General features: G+C 42.2%; 1 protein-coding gene across 8 annotated transcripts in view; it reads left to right on the top strand.

Moving 5' to 3' along the window:
- Positions 1-1,966: 1,966 nt before the first annotated feature.
- The window catches only part of gphnb (gephyrin b), a 122,204-nt gene continuing 99,856 nt past the window's right edge, over positions 1,967-24,314 (top strand). For all 8 annotated transcript variants that reach the window (XM_042220377.1, XM_042220376.1, XM_042220375.1 and 5 more), the window contains exon 1: positions 1,967-2,116. In XM_042220377.1, the coding sequence (XP_042076311.1) occupies positions 2,053-2,116 (64 nt within the window). In that variant the 5' untranslated portion in view covers positions 1,967-2,052. The remainder of the gene's footprint in view (positions 2,117-24,314) is intronic.

The following is a 24,314-nucleotide window of genomic DNA, read 5'->3' as shown; positions in this document are numbered from 1 at the left end:
AGTGAGGTAATTACACCATCATTATAACACGCACTTGTGCACAAGCATACTTATTTGCACACTACATAAACACAGTCCTCTACACACCAGATGGGGTCCCCAATGTCTTCAGCCTGATGACTCTCTCCCTCCCCTCCTCTGTACATCTCTCCTCTACTATCTTTTTTTCTCAGTTTCCCTCTCTATGCCAACTAGGGAATTCCAGCCTTCCAGGAAAGCTTGCCAGCTCTGGACCACAGAGTGTGTCTGCGAATATTTGTGTATGTGTGTGTGAGGAGAGAGCAAGAGAAAGAGAGAGGCACCGTCTGTTTGCATTGTATGTGCACATATGCACAGTTCATCTGGGCATGCTAATCCTCACTATTAACAATTGGTAAGTATTTAACACTGGTGTCTCATTGACAAGCTGACAGATGTGTAAGCTTTTGTGATGCTGTGCTGGAGGGAAGAAAACCGGACATCTGTATTATCGCACTTTACCTTATAATATAAAGCACCTAGAGGCAACTGCTGTTGTGATGTGGCACTATATAAATAAAATTTCATTGAATCGAATCGAATTGAACATGTTTTTCAGCGTTTCTAAAAGAAAGTCAAAGAAGCATTAAGTCTTTCTTTTTTTCCCCTCCCTTTTTTCTCTGTGTTGGTGTACTACGTTGTTTTGTCTGTGAATCTTGGGTGTGGCCTTCTCCAGACCCTCGCTTCATTCAGGTTCTCATCACTCTTCTGTAAATCGTACCACCTCTTTGATGTATTCATTTCAAAGAAGACTATTTCCAGTGCTTTGCATTTTGGGGTAAATAGTTTTGAATTTGTCTGTCAGTAATAATAAAATGATTGCACCAGTTTTATTTGTATATTGTATATGTAAGGTTTTTGACTGTGTGCATATTTTTTTTTGTTTTGTTTTGTTTTCTTGTCTTTTAAAGAAAAGGTACATGAAGATGCGTGGTATGTATTCCATGGCCTTAATAAATGTGAATTTAAAGAGAGAAAAAAACAGGACCGGGAGCATTTAGCTCGGACAGGTTATGTAGCTGGTATCCAACTGAGGTATGCAGTGCAGGGCAACAGTGCACAACAGGACATCAAACTTCCAGGGAAGATCAGGAAGGCGTTCAATAAGCCCTTGAATGTCTTGTTTCATGTCCTTGTCAGAGCACCCCTGATGCTTCGCTGTGTAACAGATGAGTAAGAAAAGAGTGGAAACTGTGCCATGCACTTGGTTGGGTCATTGGACAGGAATATGGCAACACTGATAAAAAACCTAGAGGAGCTGTCTCATTTCTTCCCCCTTTAGTGTGCTCATATACCTGTGCTGATGAATTATGATAGATATTCCCCCCCAATGAGAATAATACACCATGGAAGCATGAGGCCAGTCCATAAATAGCAGTGGTGCTTTTTTGCCCGGGGATGTAGTTGCATTTTTACAGGTCAGACTGTGATCTCCTCTTAAGCCTTTGCATTGAGACACAGCCGCAACATCTCTAGAGTGTTGACCTTGCTGTTTGAGGGCCCCCCTTTAATCTAATAAAGCAGGTGGCATCTTAAAAAGGAAGAGCTGGACGGAGGAAGGGGCTTAATTGGGTTTTCAGATCGTAGAAAGGATGCTGTTATTAATCACGTTTTAGTTTCCATGAAGCCTTCCTAGCTCCGAAGGATGCATGACATATAAACTGAGTGACGTCTGCAGACGTAACTACTGTTAATCAGTCTCCCTAAAAGCCTTCTCAGAAAATAATGGTCTCCATAAGAAATAATCTAGGATCCACACTACAACCGTGGCTGGCGGCCAGCAGAGTGATGTGTGCGGTTTAAACGGCCCCCGCATCCTGCCCGCTTATCTGTAGGTGTCCCGATGATCGCTCGGGGTTCTACTCCTCTCGTCTATTTTTTTTTTTTTTTTTTTTTTTTCTGTATCCCAGCCCTCCTCCAGAGCTTCCTCCTCCTCCTCTTCCTCCTCCTCCCCTCCCTCTCCCGACTAAGTTCGATGCGATCGGCTCTGGGCCCTGCCGTGAGTTCTCGGTGCGGGCGACAGCGCTGCTGAACATGGCGTCAGACGGGATGATTTTAACGAACCACGACCACCAAATCCGGGTCGGAGTCTTGACAGGTAAACGCAGAAATGTCCATCGCCCGTTTCATCTTTCGCTCATGTTTCTGTGAATTCATTTCCGCCGGCTGTCGGCCCGGTTCTTCATACGTGTCGGCTGGCTTTGCTTGGCGGCGGCGGCGGCTCTGAGTCTCTCGCTGATTTTTTTTTCAGCCTCTTGAAGGCGACGCTGATTTAAAGCCGGGTCTTGGGTTTTTTTTCCCCTCTCTCTCCTCTCTTACCGGTATGCATGACAACCAGTGCTAATGTGGTAAATGTGGGCTCTGCATTGGCGTGTGTAGATTTCTTGTCGAGCCGTTTTCACTGCTGCTGATGCTGAAGAAGAAGAAGCGCTCAGTTTGTGCATTGAATAATTCATGCCCCTATCTGCTTGTCAAAGCTGAGAATTACAGCTGACCGTGTGTTGTGTCGATACTGAAGATGCTCAGCCTCTATGTTGCATTACGGACACCCAACTGACCACAGCATTTTTTTAAGTGCTGCTCACGACAGTTGCCGAAGGTGGATGTGGTGGTGATGATGATGAGCGCATCTTTGGCCTATTTAGAGCAGTGGCTGATGTGAGAAATTCAGTGAAATGAGTGTTAGACGGCTCACTGGGGGTTATTTTGTGAATGACATTGCCGACCGAGAAGTTTGGGCTGTATGATAACAGCTCTGGCTCGGTTTGGTAGGGCTGAACACACCGGTGAATCCCAACATTCCTCTGATCGCAGAGCGATGACGGCGCGTCTCTCGCTTACCAACACTGGAAACGTTCTGCGTTTAGATGCGATGTGAGGCTATGAGACGGCGGATGGTGTTGGATCTGGTCGCCGCCGGCCTTCATTTTACCCATATCTGTCACGCGCGCGTGTGTGTGTTAGACTGCTGCTTTGTCATGTTTCAAATCGGTAAAGCATAAGGCGAGGCGAAAATCAGCAGTTGTGGTCATGATCGGAAAGTAAATGAAACAGATTTGCTTTTTTTAGTGATATGGAGCGAGGGAGGGAGGGATGGAGACGATATCGGTGCTGGTAGTGGGAGCATGATAAAGGCTGTGCAAAGGAATACCCCCCCTCCACCCCCCCTCCAACCTTCCCCCCTCACCCCCTCCCTTTCCCTCTCTCTTCCTCTCCGTGTCCATGAGGCTGGATCGATCAATATTTCATGAAAAGCCGTGATCTCTCTCACACACATATGGTATTCCTCCGTATGGAAATCCAGTACGGAGGAGGTAGTAGGCGGTTTGCAGCGATGGAGGAATGACTGTGTAGACCCTCTGCTGAAATCTGCCAGGGAAACCCCCTCCATCACCAACAACAACACCACCACCACAACCACTCGTCTCCATCTCCATCCCTCCTCCTCCTCTCCCTCCTCCTCTCCTAGCGCTGGAGGAAAGAGGCAACGCGCTGTCCGTGGTGCTGAAATCCAAGCGTCACTCACAAATCAGTGCGGTACTGACCCTACCACAGTAAATACTGCATGAGGTAGATACAGCCGGGAATGTAGCAGAGGATAAACGCATCCCAAGCCACTTTGATTTCTCTTCTTATCTACATCATCGTTTTTGGGCTGTATGATGGGGAGTTCCAAAGAGAAATAGTCATCAGCTGATGAGGATTTGGCATTAAAATTGGAAGTAAGCTTTTCTTGTGGATTCTGATTATGTTGGTGGCTGTTAGGTGGCTTATGTTCATCACCAACTGGAGGTCAAAGGATACTCATCCCTTTTTCATTTTTTTTAAACTGACATTAAGGCCCACGCCACATTAGAGTCGGTTAATTTCTGTGTGTGTCATCAGTCACTTAAATCCCCAACTGTATCCCCAGCAAACTGACAGATTGCCAGTTTGATCTTGCTGTGCAGTGTTGACAATTCCCGCATACATATGCCAATGTTGAGACGCACAGAGACACAACCGACAGCTTATTTGTCTTTTTGATGTATTTGTGTGTGCATATGGAAAAGGAAGGCTCGCACTGTCAGGTGAAACAAAGCATCAAAGGCGTGAGGGGAAAATCCTGCAGGAAATGGTGCACAATGGCATTAAGTTCCCATGTTGCACCTGACCCCTGGTCTTTTAAGACTCTAATCATGCTAGGATTACTACAATAACCTCTGCGTGTTTTGTTTTGGGTGGGTTTTTTTTCTCCTTTTGGGGAATTTACTGAGAGATGATGTATTTTGACAGCAAAAAAAAAAAACTCCCCTGCTGTGATGCCAGAAAGAAGCAAAGCATTCAGGTTGACTGAATCTCTCTTACAACTCAGAACCTTGTTGCTAAGCCTCAGTCTTCTACATCGACAGTGTTCATTCCGAGTCTGCTATGGTATGGGCCGTGTGTGTGAGCAGAATGCTAATGGAGTCTGGAGCGTTGCTCAATCTCCTTTTCTGCCAGGGTCAAAGGTCACCCGTCCACTCCTGCATTCAGTCACCAGGGAGCAGATGAGACCTTGGCTCATCCTCCTCCATCACTTAGCCCCACATCTCTTTAGACAGGTGACAGAGCCCAGGGGACATCTCTGTTTAGACCCTGGACACAGTGCAGGAGAGGTGAGCTGGCATCTCCAAGTGTGTGTGTGTGTATTAGAGAGAAGGGGGGGGGGGGGGTAATGTATGTATTTTGTTGAACGTTTGAAGAAGAGGTGGGGTTTATTTGTGAGGAGAGGGAGGTAGAAAACTGGATAATTGGGGTGAACATGCTGTCACTTGTCAAAGATATCACATTGAAAATATGAGCTTTGTTAGGAGTGGATGAAAGCTTCTCACGCTGAGCTCAACCTTTGTGTGTGCTTGTATTATTTTTTTGCGTCTACCTGTATGTAAGTGCTTGTGTGGTTGTGTATTTTTATGCACGATTGCTCAGTGGCTACTTTCGAACTGTCTGTGTTTCTTCCACTTTACCGTGAATTTTAATTGTCCTATGCCTCCCACCCTGGGCCTGCCTCAGGGTCTGAGCACTCATCTACGCACTCACTTCCTGTGAGTGTGTTCTTGTTTGTTGCATATGCATTTGCGTGCTCCATTCAAACACTCACATGTCATATATTTCTTGCTAAATTAGTGGTCTGACTTGGCATGATGTATATTATGCATTTACAAAATATACTTTGTATAAAAATATGGCAAAAATTTTGACTATTCTATGACATCTTGCCTTTTGAGGTCCAGGTTCGCTCCAGTTTTTGTCTGAATTGTGTGTGTATGTGTGTGTCCTTTGCATGCACAGTATGTGCATTTGCATGTGACTCCGCTTTGCTCTTCATCTTTGTGTAGTAATACCAAGCTCTGGCTGGGAAACACAGCTTCCAAATCCCCCCAGCCCCAAATATAGCCTCTGTATGCATACCTCCCATGATCACGCACACTGAGAGAGTGTGTAAGAGAGAGACTGAGTGAGAAAGAGAGAGAGAGAGCAGCAAAAGGCATTCAGTGGCTTTTAATCTGTGCAAAGCTGGCACGTATGTGTGGGACCATACAGTATTATTACACGGCAAACGCCACGGATACTCTTGGATGTGTGGATTGATTCGCAGCCCACTGAAAACTCCATTGATGGTGGATGTTGTGTGTGGGTTAACGCTAGCCTTTCCTCAAAGAGACTTGGACACAACCTAACCACCAAACTTCCGACGAAGAGCCGAGGCAGGAAAGCTCCACTGTGCGACAGTCAGCACATGTTTTTCCCTCTCGGATCTCCTTGTACCCCTTTCTCGGTCTTGTCTCCACCTCCCCACACATATATTTTTTTCTCTTTTTCTATCTTCCTTGGTTTTAAGAACTCAGAGAGGCTCAGGGACATGTGGGCAACTCTCCAAACTTACATGTCTATCAGAAAGACATGAACTGACAGCAGGCAAGCTTCCCAAAACAACCACATTTAGATCACGCTCTCCATTCCTCTCTTAAGTAGAACTAATTCTGTGAATCTCATCAGAATGAATGAATGAAGCATTTATTTGGAAAGGATGGTGGTCTTTTTTTTTTTAATCATATGAAGTCTGCATTTTATTACTGAGTTAAAGACCCAACATGCTGTCCTAGAAATGAGACAGAGCAACAGAAAAAAGAAGTAGGAGAGTAAAATAATTATTTTTTGAACATATATGTATTTCCCCTGCTTATTGAACAGTGCCCCAAAATTTTCAACCACAAAAACTTTGCATTAGTTCCCTTCAGCCTTAATGTATTTTGCTCGTGTGCAAGTGTGCAGGCTCAGGCGGAGATGTAAGTGTACCTTCTTGTGTGTGTACTTGTCTGGCTGCAGATGGGATAATAACTATTTAATCAGCTTTTCCACATAATTTAATCTCTGGAGTTTATCCCAAACTCACCTTAACAACTTAGGTGCTAAAGAGGCTCTCAAGAGTAACAGGAGTCAAGTCAGCAAGAGGTGGAGCAGCTTGCCAGCGTACCTTGACCAAAATGCTATCGGGTGTCACCAAACAACACGGGTGTGTGCCAAATAATGGAGCAATTTCCTCTTAGTGTCTATTTATGACTCAACAAAGCAAAGTGCAGTTTTTGGCATTGTGGCCATTCCCATCTTGGGCTTTTTTTTTTAGAGCCAACAGTGACGGCATTTAGACAATATGGTCATTATTATTGCTGCATTAATTGGCAAGCTACAGGGAGGTTGGCAAACTGCATCCATAAATTGTAGGATTGAGTCACACAGATACCTGATAATTAGTGTTAAATAACATATAAATAAAAATCTACAAGTTGGCAAACCAAAACAAGGAACACATGTTCTGCATGGTCTGTTTTTACAATTAACTGCAAGCCCTGTAATTCATCTTTCATTAAGTGCAGCAGCAGCACTCCCAGTATGGCCTAGAGGTCCAGTTCTATGTCTGAATTAGGGGAGGTGAAGGGCAGCAATGCTAAATTACTAATGAAATAGTAGAAATGAACTAAAGACAACAACACCGCAAACATGGTTGAGAGGTTCAGCTCAGTCATTCGGCAAACAGATATCGGCTACAGCTGCAATCAGAAGCTGTTTCTCATTTACGGCCTAATGAAATTAACATTAAATAAGGGAGAATTTATCAATAGATACCAAATCCATTTTTATACCAGGCTGTAAACTATTCATGTGGGCATATTTTATGCTCTAAAGCCATTTTAATATTGGAATCTATGGGGATTGACTTGGTTTTGGAGCCAAGTGGCGATTCCAGGAACTGCAATGTTTTTGGCACATACGTGTTGGTTTTATTTTTCATCCCCCAGGGGCTTTTGCTTTGTTGCAAACAAGCAAATGGACATTTTTTTTGCTGGTGGGAAGCCATTGTGGGATTACCTTATGGCTTCAAGCGTTAAACAAACAAGAGCCAGGAGACTGATCAGTATTGTCTGCAAATGTTAAATGAAATAGGATCTTAAAGAAAGGTTTTGGCTTCTTGTAGAGTGTGCATGTTCTCCTCTAGCCTGTGGATTTTCAGCAGGTGCTCAGGCTTCCTCCCACAGTCTGATGAGATGAAGGTTAGGTTAACCTAATCGGCCCGTAGGTGTAAAGGTGTGTGATCTGTGTTTGACTGGCAACCTATCCACAATGGACACCGATTGTCACTAAGGAAGGATGTAAAATGACAGTGCGTGGCGGTACTGGATGGATAAGTGATATGGGATATGTAGTTTAGCCTATTTTTATATGAAAAAAATGTGATATAAGACAGATTTAATTCGAAATTTGCATCCTTTTCAGTTAAACTCTTTGCTTTTTAATAACAGCACTATGTACTGAAAGAAGCAAATAACTGTTTACACACTTTTCTGGTTGTCTGTACAGTTAACAGCAGTACAATCTTTCAATCTGGAAGATGTTCTCAAACTCATTGTAGCTGTTGTAGTGTCGTGTTTTCTTCATTTGGCCAGTTATCCATAGGCAATGGCAAAAAATGCACAACTACACTACAAAGCTCAAAAAAGTCATTGCTAACTCCCTCGTGGCCACCAGCCTGTCATTGATCCCATTAGCATCACAAGATTATTATTATTCCTTCCCATTTTCCACTTCGCTGACGCTTAGACAGGCAAACGTAATATCCTGACAAAGCTGACATCATGACAGGATAACAAAAACACAAAATAAATGTTAACAGTCGGTTCTCTGGTGATATAAAGATACGTGGTTTGAATGGGAATCAGTGAGCCCCAGGCGTGTGTCTACCCACTAGCATGATTTTATTCCTCTTTTTTCCTGTTTTGACCCTACTCTTTGTGTCTGCGTACGGTTGAATCATCTCTGAGCTGTTACTGGAGTGATCCCTTGCAATGATATGTGGGCATCTGTTCAACAATATGCTAGTCTGAGAGGGATACACTTGGAACAGAAGCGCTAAATCGGGAGAAAAAAAAATGAGCATATACTTGTTCCTGCTGCTTATTTCTCATCTGATTCCAGTATTTTTAGATCATCTCTGAGCCAAATCTGAGGGATTTCTTTGTATTTATTTAGACTTTGGTGGTTGTTGCCTGCATCATCACTGATGCGTAGGCTTCCAGCAGGCTGTCAAACTGGAAATGTTCATCATGTTACAATCCCATAGGCATGGAAGGCAAAGTGGTGCCGTTGTTAAAACGCAGGCATGCACCTTAATGGTTCCTCTCTGGACTCTACATCTATCTGAGCCCTTTATTTGCATGTGGTCAGACAAGGATTTGTCTTTTGTATGGGTGCAGCTCATACTGTAGCAGTAGGTAATACACAGACTGACCCTTTTCTCACTCGTTCTCTCTCTCTCTCTCTCTCTCTCTCTCTCTCTCTCACTCGCTCGCTCTCTGCATCAAATACACATACACACACAGCTGTCACAGCGGACAGCAGTAAGGCAGGCAGACCACATGACCAGAATAGACAATACGGGATCAGGGACACGAACACAGAATGAGAATTAAGTCTTCACTGCAAAGGAATTATTTTCAGCATCTAGTAGTGAGGATTGCAGGGTGTGCTGGGCCGGGAGGGGGGTGACTCCCCTCTACTCTCCTGTCCTCTCCTCTCCATTGCACACACCCCTCACTCTCTCTGGTTTTCTCTCTTTCTCTGTCTCTGCTTTCATAGCCCATGGAAATGATTCTCCCTTACTCTAAATAGTCTTCAGTTGGAATTGCGAGTTAGAACAAGAGGCAGACTGTATTGGCGGGGTCTCCTCCGCTTATGTAGGCTCTTGTCAACTCTCCAGAGAAGAGCTCCGTCGGAGCTGCCTGGAAAGCCATTCCCAGACTAAACGCGTAGGTGTAGGAGAGTTGGTTGGTTCCCACTCCCTCTAGGCATAAAGCAGTGCTACAGTCTGTCATTCATTTGACGCGATAAGCAGTTTAGACAAGAAAAGGACATTTGTGCTTGGTATTTTTAGAATGAAGGATTTGGAATTGTTAGCTTTGTGATAGTCTGGCTACCTGTACATGGTGTACCTCTCCTCTTGCACAGTGTAGGTTGGCATAGGTATTATCCCACCACCTGTGACCCTAGGCAGTTAAGAACATAGATGAATGGAGCTTTTTAGTCGAAGCACTTAACTTGAAATGATTGATGATAAACAGGAAAGACTATCCTGACTGACAGGATATCTCTATGGCATCTGTGTGATGTTTTCTTGCCAACACATGCATGTCACTCTCCTGTTCCACCACATCCCAAAGGTGCTCTGCCGACTGTGGGAGCCATTTGAGTGCATAGAACTCATAGAGATTTTTTGAGCTTTGTGACATGATGTATTATCCTGCTGGAAGGAGACATCATGAAGATGGTGATCACAGTGTTTGCATAAAGGGACGTGATCAGAAACAACAGCATTATGCCACCACTACCAGTTTGAATTGTTGTGATAAGGTTGAATGGCGCCATGCTTTCATGTTCTTTATACCAAATTCTGACTCTAACATCTGAATATGACTACAGAGATCGAGACAAGGCAACATTTCTCCAGTCTTCTGTTGTCCAGTTTTGTGAATCATAGCCTCATGATTTAGGTTCTTGTTCTTAGCTGACCAACCCAGTGTGGTCTGCTGCTGCTGTAGCCCATCTGCTTCAAAGTTCAGTGTGTTGCACATTCAGAGATACTCATCTTCATCTCTTGGTTCCAGCAAGTGTTTATTTGAGCTGCTTTGCCTTCCTACCAACTTGAAGCCATTCTCCTCTGACTCGACGATCAACCCTGAGAGCTGTCGCTCACTAGATATTTTCTCCTTTACAGAAGGTGTTTCGTAAACCTCGAAGAGTGTTGTGTGGGAAAATCCCAACAGATCAGCTATTTCTGATGATGCCACATTCAAAGTCACTTAAATCACCCTTCTACTCCGGTCTGATGTTCAGTTTGAACTTCAGCAGGTTGTCTTGACCATGTCTACATGCCTAAATCAATGAGCTGCTTCCACCTGATTGGCTGATTAGCTATTTCCATAAAAGAACAGGTGAACAGGTGTACCTGATAAAATTTATTACAATTAGTTCTTAGCTACAAATTTCTAAAAAGGCATCATAAGGTCATGAGCTATTACCAGATCTCTTGACTGAAATTATTATGTTATTATTATCAATATGATAGACATTTGCATACAGTTGCTTTAGTAAGTATTCGCATTTCGTTTAAACCAATTAAAAACAATTCAAACTTTTTGCACCAGTGACAAAAAATAAACTGAAAACTCTGTTTTACAAAAGTATTCAGACTCATTGTCATGACACTTGAGAGTCAGGTGCATATTGCCTATGATTGCCCTTGAGATGACTCTAGACCTTGATTGGAGCTCAGCTGTGGCAAACGTAATTAATTAAATGTAATTTTTAAAGGCACGCCCCTTTCTATAAGGTGCCACAATTATACTGTACATCAGGACAAAAACAAGCCATGAAGTCAAAGGAACTCTCTGAGTGTCTATGAAATATGTAGCAGTGAGCAAAAGTCTAAAATCCACTTCGAAACGTCTGAGTGCTCACTCAGTGGCCTCAATAGGAAGAAGTTTGGGACCACTGGGACTGCAGCTGTCCAGCTAAACTGAGTAACTGAGCACAACCGAGACTGAACTCCTTTGCTCAGGCCGGTGTCTTTTCTCTGGGAGGTCACCACAAATCTCATGGCCACTGAGTTCCAGGATTGATGTCCTCTGCAGAGGTAAGAGAAGCACCTGGCCTAAAATCCAACCATCTCAGGAGCACTCCATCAATTTTATGAAGGAGTATTTAGAGGAAAGCCACTCTTGACAGGCATTCCTCATCTCCTGTTTAGTGCAGACTTTTCCAGAAAAATGTGGTGGCACCATCGTGCTATGTTGTTGCTTCTCAGGGTTAAAGGCAGGGAAATCATAAATGAGAATGGAGGAATCGAGCCCAGTGTTTTTGCTATTGAACTTTTGAAGAAGTTATTCACCATTTGTTTTACTTCAGTGCAGTGTAAGAGTCTCTACTGCATTTATGTAATTTAAGATCTATTGGTTTTTGTTCTCAGTACAAAAATTTGTGTATATTTAAATATTTTTCACCTATTTCACCTTAAATGGCTTGGATCAAAGTACAGAGTAAGTACTGCAATTACTTTTTCTGTCTTCTTTTCCAACAATGTAATTTGACCTTTGGAGCAAGAGAACAAATAAGGTTAATTGTTGTAAAAAAAACAAAAAAACAACAACAACAGTAAAATAAATAATCCATTTACCATCAGGAGATATATCCCATGCCCTTTAAAATGATCAGAAGCAAAGTTATTGTTAAATAATTGTTTATTATACGTATTATATGTTTATATGTTTCAAAGAACGCTAAACTTTTGAGATGAAGGACACTTCTGGGCTGTCTACAGACAGCAAGGGGTGCCCCCCTCCTTTGCTCAGGTCCGTCTTCTGCGATGACCTGTGCGAGGAGAGAAGCTGCTGAGTGATGGAGATAGAGATGGAGATAAAAGATAGAGTGGTGGTTTTAACTGATGAGTTACTCTTAATGCTGGATCCTCTGTCTTGGCTTGAGCTGTTAATTAGGGCTGGAAGAAGCAAAAGATAAACGATAATGGAAAAAGAACGAAGGGGAAAAGCATCAGTGGCCTCCATGTGCTGAGATGCCACCATGCGACTTTATCATTCCTGATCTAACAGGCATCTGAAACATATGCTTCCACCATTTTTTACTCTGAGGACAAGGTCAGATCGCCTGTATCTAAGATTTGTTGCAGACTGACTGGGTGCTGATGAGACAGGGAGCTCCTTGTTGAGAGCAGGGGCTAGGGTAACAATGCTAATAGTCTATAGGTAGGGCCTCATTTTCTTGAAACAAATGCTTTGGTTTCTGGATTGTCTCACCTGGTGTCTGCTTCAACGCAATACAACATTTCAGTTGGCCCAAAAGATCCATAAATATTCTCCAAAAGTTGATTCTGTTCATCTGGACGTAAATATTCTGTTTCTTTAATTTAAATAGCAGCTCAACTCCTTTTCCTAATGCGATCTAGTAGTTCTTCAGCCAGAGAGCGTCCTCCCCCACTGACACTAAACATACTGTAGCTAGAACCTGGATATAATTTAGATGTGTTGTACAGATTTGAAATATGTCTGACATAATCATGATGAAATCAGATTTGTCCCTCAAAATGCCGGCTGCTGGACACATCAATTATGCTGAGATCCTCACAGTAAACACCTTGCTTACATTCGGTGTCTGTTACTGTCTGAGCTGCCCACTACCTGCTTGATATACACTGCTGGTGTTTTCTGGTTGGATGCACACACAAATCACTATGTCTGTTATAATACTTGAATCTATTGTTACCATATTGGTTTAATTTTCTGATTTTCTGGGGCTCAATGCATGTTAATTTTGGTGATAAGACCGGAGGATAATTTCCTGGATTTTTTTTATTGATCGTAGGTAACGTCAGCAGAAACTGTATTATTATCAGCCTTTTTTATGTCATGTCATGGCAGACAAATTCATTCAAAGGCACACTACACCCAAGATCAGAGACAATATATAAATGGCACCAATTAAATAGTGTTGATTTTGGCTTGGAGAGTGCAGATTTTTAGTGCAGAAGCAGTGTTAGAATTTGGGGCATGGAAAGGTATAAGTTAGGACTGCACAATTAATTGAATTTTAATCTTGATGAAAATTTTGGCTTTGCACAGATAAATGAATATGAGTGATGTATACAGAAAATGCACGCGCCAACCGTAAAATGCCAAGCAAAAGTGTTCCCTAGTCTGGATGAGTAAGACTACATTAAGCGTAAGCTATACAACAGATAACAGACTGTGGAAACAAAAATTAAATGTCTAGCAAAGCAGAGTGCAAAGACTTGTCGCTAGAAGCTGATCATCATCCACTTTTTGGAAATACTTTTGATTTAAGACAATTGATGTTAACCAAGAGCAAATCATGGGCCGAGTGCTGTAGAGTTATGTGTACACTGCAACTCCCTGAACTCTAGTATAATGAATATATGAAGACCCAGGAAAGCATTTTGTCCTAGTCAGACATCCATGAAAGCGAGCCTGCACAGTATGTTTGCGTATCTGTCAATCTCATAAAGATGCACAGGAATTACTGAAATGTGATCACATTCCGTTTGGCCAAAGATATGTGTCTACTTAACACAGCAAGTAATGAAGGCTTCAGGAAAACGAAGACATGTTATCTCCTCTCGCAATTATTTTCCCAAATTGGCAATACCTGCAGTGTAAGCAAAACAGGGGAAGCGTAGGCGAATCTCATAGCTGCTGCATACGTTTTAGCCACTTCCGTTGTGCAGCAACAATATAAGGAGTGAAAGACTTCTAGGAGATACTCTTAGGTCAGGCAGACTGTAGCAGCTGAGGATTGAACCACCAACCTTCCAATTAGTAGATGACCTGCTCTACTTACTGAGCTACAACCACCCGCCTTGATATGTACCGCCTACCTAAGCATTGCTGCAGACGGTAATATGTGACGGCTGTGGCCTGCTACAAAGTAAAAATTGGTTCAAGAATAGTTTGACGAGCACAACAATGAGTTTGAGGTATTGATTTGGCCTCCAAATTTCCTCGCTCTCCATCCAATCAAGCATCTGTGGGACGTGCTGGACAAACAAGTCCTAGCCATAAAGGTCCCACTTCACAACTTAGAGGACTTAAAGATCCGTTGCTAACATCTTGGTGACTGATACCACAGCACACCTTCAGGGGTCTAGTGGAGTCCATGGCTCAATGGGTCAGGGCTGTTTTGGCGGTAAAAGGGGGAGGGGGGCAACACAATATTAGGCATGTGGTCATAATGTTATGCCCTGTTGGTGTATTGTTTAACCTCATTATTTGAAACTTTGGCCTTAATCAATATGATCACCCACATTTGTAAGATTATGTATATATATAACAGAACAAAAGGAAAAGCATAATAGAGTAGGTCTTCAAATGTGTGCCCCTACTTTCATAATACTCCGACCATCAGTAGTTCCCCTTTTCATGCAAACATTTCATTTCTAAAATTTTCCAATATACTTATCAGCTAAATAACTTTAATGGCAAAATGCAAGACATGCTGCATGAGCCATGTAACAAAATGCCCCCACCCCCACCCCCGGACCACCATCAGTGACAGGAGTAATGCGCTGAGAGGGGGGCTTCTGAGATCTTCTATGTAGTGCAGCAGCTATTAAATTTGCTTCCCTGCAAGAAGAGACGGGGAACTTCATTTATGTCAACATCACTCAGGTTTCCAGTATTTCGACATTTTGTTATTGTTTGCCAAACAGAGCAGGAGAGTGGGGTGCAGTTTGAAGAGGGATGAGGAATGAAACACAGGAGGCAAAACAGAGTAAGTCAAAGCAAAGTTATGACAAGTGAAAAAATAATTTTTCAAAACGGTAATATTTTTCTCCCAAAAGGTGTGCACGATTGAAAACCACAAGCCCTTTAATGTTCATTCAGACATGCAAATAAAAGAGGTTAGAAAGCATCAGTCAGCAGCACACAACATCAGCCATTCATAAGAACAAAAACACGAGTCAAGAAGGAGGAAAAGGACCTCTGGGAAGTGCTGTGGTGCTGTGTGACTTCTGGCTGTCACCCTTGGCAATGGCCCTTCCACTGCTTCTTGACTTTCTGCCAGCTTATCCATTGGCTCGTCACTTCTTCAGACCTCTTCCCTCCCACCATTACTCCGTCCTTCCCGAGGCCACAAGACCAGCCATGTCGAGGTGAGACGTGCTGATTGATGTGTGTGACACATGCTTCTGGGAACCTCCGTCATCTGAATTGCTTCTATTTTAGAAACAACAAATGCAAAGGTGCCACACGGGGGGGGGTTGTTGTTATTGTTTTGTTTCTTTTTCTTCTTTTGAAAATGTATTCTCACTAACCATCATGTTTGGTGGTCCCCATTATGAAGGTTTTCCCCTGCAGTGTTTGGTGTCGCTATGGAGACATTGCTGCAATTGCATTCATAATTGACAGCGATAATTTAAGTCACTGTCTTGCTTGCACATGTGTGTTTGCGTCAGTTTCACAAATCGATTCTGAATCAGTGATGACTGACATTGAGTTTGAAGAAAGTCTGAGGATTTCAGAGATAAATATAACACATTCACCCTACGTTTTCTACTCTTATAACACATTTTATCCCAGACCGTTCCCCCTTTTTCTCACCTACTATATTTGTCCCTGTCTCCTCACCTCTCTTTCTATGTCCACCTTTATCATTTTTTTCCCTTTGCTGTCTGTCTACATTCGGCTCACTCCATCTTCCCCGGCAAAGCAGTATGAGGGGAGCATGTGCCTGTGAATAATGGAGGAGGCCAGCTTCCCCTAACAAGGTGTGTTTGATGGCCGGCCTCGTCCCAGTGTGTGTGTGGTCAAGGTGTTCTCCTATTCTCCTCCTCCATTATTCAGTGTCATGCCTTTTCCGTTTCTACCACAAAATCCTTTCAGATCATGGCACCTAGGAATCAAATGTTAATAGACACCCACGCGCCCGCATACTCACACACATCATAGCCATAAAATTTCAACACATGAAGACAAAAGTCAATTTGATTGACAAGGCTTGACGGCTTTGTTGCCCTTTTGCATCATTTATGGTCTTGCAACAGGCATGACTGGTGATTTTTCAGTTTTGGCACGTGACACTGGACATTTAAAGATGTGAGTCAGGGGTGTCTCACTCAGTTTCTTCAGTTTTGTTACATTAGCCCTCCTATTTTTTACTTGTTTTGTCTTTTCTTACATTGGCAGCAGATTTCGAGAGATAAATAATTATCAATACTTGTGGCTTACCTTGAAATTCTGCCTAATGCAATAGAAAAACAGACATTCAGTAATTCCAGTGTGGTGCTGCACTGTTGCTACTGAGATTTGCATAAGCACATCTACATGTTGTAGCAGTCTTCAGCCATTTGGGGACATTTTAAAAAAAAAACACAAGCTTCTTTTGTTTAAGTTTAATCTATATGTACTTTAGCTGCAGAGAGGATAAATGAAACCAAAACATAGGGGGTCAAAAACTGCAGCTTCTCTAGTGACCCTTTGGGTTCATGGAAATGTGTTTAATGTGCAAGGTAAATGACACTGGAGGCCAGGAAATGCCTTCTAGAGTAACTATCTGGCAAGACAAACTTGATTTTGAGAATTATATGTGCAAATGCAATAATTTTGTATGCATATCACAGTAGAGAATTACATGCCATCTAGCCCTTATAGTTCTTTAAGACATGGTGATAGTTTATTTAAAGGATTTGTGTAACCTTGTTTCACAGATAAATATAACTGAGTGGCATCTGCATTCAAATGGAAATGTATGCAGTGTTTTTAAAAAATACGGCTCAAAACAACCATGTGTAATGTGAAGTATGGGACCTAGAAAAGAGCCTTGGGGGACTCCATGACTAACCAGTCAGTCTAAAAGTCAAGCTAGTAAACTAGTAAGTCACTAGTGCAACTTAATTTCTGTGCTGTAAATCCTGGCTGGATTTCTTGTTATTATTAAACTATTCCTCTGCTAAGGATCACATATTTGATTTTCAACAATTTTTTTGAGAAGGTTGGAAATGGGTCTGTAATTGACTAAAACACCTGAATCAAGTATAGATTTTCTGAGACCCATGTCCACATATAATTTGCTAAACATGCAGTGGTGTAGTGGGTTGCCTGACAGCAAGAAGGTTCAAATCAACTCACTGGATGGGGCCTTTCTGTTTGAAATTAATATGTTCTCCATGTGCCTGTGTAAGTTACCTTCAGGGACCTTGGCTTCCTCCCATGTAAAATGCATGCAAAGATGCATTTTGGGTTAACTGGTAATTCTAAGTCCTTAGAACTGAATCGTTGTGTATCTTGCTATCTAGCCTTGTATCAGAGTAGCAGCCTGTCCGGGCTGTACCCTGTCTCTTGCTCTGTGACAGCTGTGATTGGCTCGAGCCCCACCATAAACTGATCCATGAACTGGATAAGAGGAAGAAAATGGATGGATGATAGCATTTTCTGTCATAGCTGACAGCTATCCCAGCTAATTTCAATTCTTCTTAGCACAAATTAGCAGGCGTATGTGTCTGTGCAGTGCACCCATACGCTCATATTATACTATATAGCTGATAACTTGGCACTCCACCTTCTGGTATTGTCAATTGTCACCTGTGGCTTCAAAACAACAACATGGAGGTACCCCAAATGCACCATTCATAACAATTATACCAACAACAGCAAGTGAGGCAGCACTTATTGGATCCTGCTCCTCAAGTATGAAGATTTAATGCTGTTCTTTGTCATATATCAAAGTTAACTGAATATTTTTTTACAGTTAGTTGTGAAGAGATTACCTTAGTCTTTTTGTCAAAGTGGTGTACTTTATGATTATTTGCAAAATAGTAAATTTTTAAATTAATTATAACGTATGACCTTTACGAAGAGGTTTGTTAACAGCCTGGAAAAAAGGTCATCCTGTGGATATAAACTGAGGATATTGTTGTTTGTGGCCAGTGCCTGTGGGCAACCAAAGGCTCCAAAAGGACTAATAATACTAGGAATGTAATAAGGTAATTAAGGAGCATTGAAAAAAATCAGTAGCTGCAAATCCAGGGGGTAGAAAGATGAATGGGTGATTACCATCTACTGTCATTTATTTACATATCATCACATACATATGGATATCTTCATCAGCAATAGTGGGATTGATTGATTTGACAGGCTCCACCCCCCACATACAAAAAGCTGGATGGATGGATGAATGGATTTTATTTAAACACAGAATTATACACACAATCAGACCAGTCCCAAAAACTCTCTGATCCTTAAGGATCTTCCCTCTTCAGTTGCCCCCACAGTGACATGTAGATGTATGTGTCTCAGTGGGATAAGTGATGAGATGTGTAAAATATGGCAAGTGGAGCACCCTATTAGGACGCTTCCCCCTTTGCCTCCAGGCTTCCCTTCTGCTCCACCATACAGAGAGGCTGGTAGAGTGAGTCGTCACAGGGGGTATGGTGATGTGGTGGTAGATCTAAGTTTGCATTGAGAGGTTTGGGTTTTAAAGAGCCAAGCCTGAGCCAAACACCCACTACTAAAGAAGAAGAGGAACAGGAACTCCTCCCTGCATCAACCTCAATTAGTCTGGAGAAGAAGTATCCAGCTGTAGTGTGTGTGTGTGTGTGTGTGTGTGTGTGTGTGTGTGTGTGTGTGTGTGTGTGTGTGTGTGTGTGTGTGTGTGTGTGTGTGTGTACATACATGTGTGAGCTCTGACAGTGGGAAGCTGCAATGTAATTGCTGACACTGTCCAGAGGATTGAATGTAATGAAGGTAGCTGCTTACAGGCTTCTTCATTAGTACAGCTGGGCCCGGGGCACTCCTCTTTCTCTCTCTCTCTCTGTGTGTGTGTGTGTGTGTGTGTGTGTGTGTGTGTGTGTGTGTGTGTGTGTGTGTGTGTGTGTGGGCATGTAAAACTCTGCATCCTGGGAAATAAGGGGAGTCAAATCATTTGCACACATTCATACTGATACACCCATGTATTACCACCCACTCACACATTAACAAACACATCAACAAGCACTGGCAACGTGTGGAATGTGTTCATCGTAACTTTCATCCACAGGACTTTATTTCCACTGTGAGTTTGCAACTTTAGGTACATTTTCTCAACAATGACGCCATTTCTGAATATATCACTTTTTGCATATCCTGTGAAAGATCTTTAATTCTTTGTAGCAATGCTGCACTGCATTTTTGAGCGCTTATACTGGATGTAGTCAGATTTAATGCACTGATAGATGTAGGCCTGCAACTAATGACCCTTATCCATACTCAGCTGATAATGTCTACATTTAATCAATGCACTGTTTGGTCTTTAAAAGATCACATAACAGCAAAAATCCCATAACAGTTTTCAGTTTGTTTTATTCAACCAACAGTCCATAGCCCAGAGATATTCATTTTTATGTAAATAAGTCACAGAATGAAAGCCACAATTTAGAATTGAGAAGCTAGAGCCAGCAAAAGCTTAGCAAATTTAGTTGCTGATTAATTTCCCTTCAATTGAATTGCTTATTCGACTAATCGTTTACGCACTTGAGGGATTTGCAAAACACTTTGCTTGTTCCTCTTCAGGCCTATGTGGATGTGGAAAGTGTAATTCGGGCTTGTTGAGGTGCTTCAAGTGTTTGGCATGTCCAACCACAAGGAGACTCTGGGAAACACTGGATGCCTTTGCTTACAGTGCTACTCCACAACCCTGAACTGAATAATACTTAGAAGGTTGATGCATGGATCTGTCAGTGGATGGGTGCACTAGAACAGCATCAGTTTCTGATTCATGCTTCTTTTCACTTTCTTTCAACACCTACCAGCTAAATAATGCAGGTGTCATTGTTTACTTTTAGGAAGTAGTAGCCGCAAGTTTCCACACCTAAGAAGGCCATATTGTTTAAAGCTGCAGAGTGCAGTGCTCAGTACTCTTGGTTGCTGCAGAGTTTTACTTTGCTCTGTTCCACCGATTTCACGATGATTGTTGGCACAATGTCCTAAAGCCGCAGCTGTGCTGATCAGGCTTTTGTTTTGCCTTTTTAGAAGCGAGGCTGGCATGAAATGGGATTTGTGGACAGAGAGCGGAGACTGGTCATGGGGAGGGCAGCTGGTAGACCAGGCGATGATGAAGCTGCCATCTTTGCCACATGGGGACCCTGTGGAGATGCAGTTTAGATTAACTTTCCACTTAGTGAACAATGTGTCACTTACAATATGGACGACTCTTTTGCCCCAGAAATCGTCTTGACAGCTGCACCTCTTGGGACTTGTTTGTCCCAATCAGGATTGGAGTTGTGGTTGTGCATTTGTCCTGCCCATCAAATGATTCCCCTCTCAGCATGAATGTGACCATTTGCTCTGATCAGAAATGAGACACTGATTCTCAGTGGCTTTCTGTCAGTATAACCTTGACCTGTAACCCTTATTGCAGTACCATAACCGTTGGTCTGTTCCTCCCTCTGCCTTTGAGCTTCTCTACCTTCCTTCATATGAGTGAGACATATCGCAGAGGAGCAGGGAGAGCATTAAGCTTCCTCCTCTATGAAGACCAATCGATACCTGATCTGATTAGGCCTCAGCACATATGTACCACTACAAACCCTGAACGTCAACAGATTAAGAGCCCCATTGCTTATCTTAGCCAATAGCTATACATTTCAGAGGCTAACCGCTCTCCACCCTTCGATCTTTACTCATTTTAATTGACGTTTAATAAGTGAGGTGAGTGGGGGTTTTTTTTTCATGTTGTTGTTCCATGTTCAAACTGGGATGCGTAAATCTGTGGTTGTACTGCTGCAGCCTCGCATGAGCATCTTGGAAGGATAAAGGAGGAGGTGGGGGTGGAAGAAAGTGGAGGAGAGAGAAAGAGAGAGAGAAGGGAATTGGAGGCAGAGGGGTGGGGTGGGGGCGGCTTCTAAAGGAGATATCAAAAATGTACAGCTATACCGATGCCAGTGTAAGCACTTCTATTGAAATCAATAGAGCTGCTCTCAAACTCATTTTGGCTTCTAACAAGAGAATGGTACCTGGCCGATTAATGGAGCAGTCATAGATATAACACACACAGCTCGGTATTTGTTTGCATTTTGTAATCCTCAAAATGACAATATCCATTATCTTTTAAATATGTTGTTTTCTGAATTCCGTAAATCAGCCAGCGAGTTGGTTCACAGAAATTGCACACACACACACACAACAGAAAAATACTTTTGATCTAATTTTCCTATATTTAAAATTTTTTGGTAGCACACAAGGACTTTTGTGCTGATAGCCAGTTTAAATTTGAAATCGGCACATAATTTTGTTAATTCTGAGCAAAACCTGGATAATAAATGTTATTTTCACAATAGCCTCCCATCTGAGATGTGACTATTCCTTTAGATATGTTCCTGCACATCAAATGCAGGCGAAGTCTCTTAAATTAAACTGTTATGCATATCACATCAATATTAATTTTGGGGTCTCCAGTACTTGGGCAAAGTAGGAACTGTCAAATAAATTTAGTCAACAGGTCATGCTGTTTATTGCTATCCCAAGTGGTAGCCACAAAGTGGTATTACGGATTATTAGGAAATAAAAAGATAAGAGTTTTTCAGCACTGAGCTTATTTATAAATTAAGTTACATCTGTAAACTGTATATAAAAGATGAATATAACAACCGTAATAAAGCAATAGATCTTTCAGCCCAATTCTATTTTTTCTGCATAATCCATCATATAAAATGTAATCAAAAGAAAAAGCCTCTTTTTGAAACTAGTTTTATTAGTTTTAATCTTTTAACTTTACGCATGAAGCAAACATTAAATTATATGCAACATTCTCTGACTGGAAGAAATTTGTTTAACATTTAAACCTATTTTCTGCACATTCCAGCACATAAAATAAAATAGTTTTTTGTGTTTACACTCACTCTTTCAAATAAATGCACGTAAAACACAGCAGAAAATAAATAAAATCAAAGACTCAGCGGTCCTGTTGCTCTATTTTCACCTGTATAGCAGGAGTGGGGCAGGCGGAGGTTTGCCCTGGTGCAGGTGTGTCGTAGTGGTCAGTGGAAGGATCTGGGAGTTTCACATTCCCGTGGCAGCGTACTGTCGGTGCTTGCTCTGCTCGGAAGTTTAGGGGTTTTTTTCGCTGTAAAAAGAAGTTTTCTTCCCACGCAGTGAACAGCGGACGCTAATGTTTTTGTCACTTTTTACGGAATCAAACTCAAAGTAAGGTCAGTACTTCCACGCTTTAAACGCTGCACGCTCATACTCTCTCCCCACTCGTTATATTATCCATTGTTGATCTGCACACAGCTGTTGCCACGAACGTCGCACTCGCTTACGTCATTTCATGAGTCACTCGCAAACAGTGTTGGGTAAGTTACTTTAAAATAGTAACTTAGTTACATTACTAGTTACTTCTCTCAAAAGTAACTCAGTTACTTCAAGTTACTCGTTACTTTCAAAGTAACTAGTTACTAGGGAAAGTAACTTTGGTTTTACTCAGAATTCTCTTGTTAATGTGTTGCTTCCATAACTTTGCCAGTCTTCTAGCTTGCTTACTTGCCACAAGTGCACTGTGCCACCTACCAATAGAAAGGAAAAAATAATGTGCACATTTCCACGAGAGAAATCCCACGCCTGATTCTATCCTAGCCATTCTATCCTCGCTTTTTACATCCAACACAAAAACTGCAGTCGTGGTGCTTTCGATTGTACTCAGAACTCGGAAATTCTGCCTTCTGAATAGGAAGATGTAGGTAACACCAGACTGCAGATGAGCTGCATACAGGGCTGGACTGGGACAGAAAATTGGCCCGGGCATTTTGACTAGAGACCGGCCCACCATTATAGGAAAAATCATAAAGCCTTTGAATGAAAAAAACACTGTTGTGACAGTGATGTACACTGTTCTGATGGTATATATGCATCAATCTATCAATCGTTTGTTGTAAGATTCAGATAATTATTTTTTAAAAGCTAGACATTTTAAATGAGAATAAGAAAGAAAAGTATTTCTTTGTGCCCCCCTTTCCCTGTTAATGCCCTACTGCCCCCCTGGCAACACTTTGCTAGATCCGCACCTGCACAGTTACCAGCTGTCAGCTACCTAAAAAAGGATCCTGGTGTTATTTGTCTCTCAGAAACAGTTCATAACTTCCCTTCAACTCATTCATGTCACCTAAAAGGTAAACCTGTTTCTCCATCACCTGTTCAGCTCTGATGATCCAGTAAGGACATCTCCTGGTTTCATCTTCATGTTTCCCTCTCACCAGATAACCAAACCATATCATGACCAGCAGCTTTTTTGCAGCTGTGGCTCCAGCAAACATCAGCTGATACTAGAAATTAATATTAAATAAATTCTAACAACAGCTGATCAAGCTTAAACGTGCTGCTGTTGTTTAGCGCGACATCCGCTGGTTTCCTCTTTCGGCGCAAAGTGAGCGATAAACAAACAAGAGAGCCGATCAGCTGATCATTGATCAGTTTCATGATTGAAGTAGAAACAGGAGAGGGAGGGGGGAGAATGAGAGAAGAAGAGGCAGCTGTGCAGCAAAGACACAGAATAACTCCAGCTTTGTGTCTTTTTCATTGTAGCTGAATTACGGGACAAACTGTTCCTTTTCACCTCAATAAGAAACGCGTAATATTTTCTCTGAATACCAGACGGGACGGTTGGCAACTCTAATAACTTATGAACAAAATAAAGTTCAACATCATTAACTTCATAGCACCACCCAGCTGTATAGAAACTCCGTCATGCTAGCTAGCACGCAGTACGGAAAAAGTCAGAATAACGAAAATAAACTCCACCTAAACTTGGTTCATATCTGACCCAGAGAGACTGCAGGTCATAACTTCTTACCTGAAGTTCAGTTCACACTTGGACCGGCGGCCGCCTCGGGTCTCTTTTCCTTCTGCGTCCCTTTTCCTTCATCCACCTGCTGGCCTCCACCACTTGCTAATGTTACTGAATCTGTGGAAGCTCCGCGATAGCCACCACACGAAGTAACGAGTAACGACCCTATCTAAATCCCAGTAACGACTAACGCGTTCCTGATTTTGGCATAATAACTAGTTACCGTGCTCGTTACCACAATAATAACGTAGTTACTGTAACGCGTTACTTAATAACGCGTTAGTCCCAACACTGCTCGCAAAGAATCACGGTTTTAGTAACGCAGTGCTTACGGGAAAGTAACAGTAATCTAATTACCTTTTTTGCAATAGTAATCCCTT

Source organism: Haplochromis burtoni, unplaced genomic scaffold (genome assembly GCF_018398535.1).
Source record: "Haplochromis burtoni strain Fernald_Lab_line unplaced genomic scaffold, NCSU_Asbu1 Contig_47, whole genome shotgun sequence".
In the NCBI taxonomy this organism is placed as follows: Eukaryota; Metazoa; Chordata; class Actinopteri; order Cichliformes; family Cichlidae; genus Haplochromis; species Haplochromis burtoni.
Note: the sequence above shows the minus strand (reverse complement) of the source record. Positions and strands in the feature narration are given on the sequence as shown.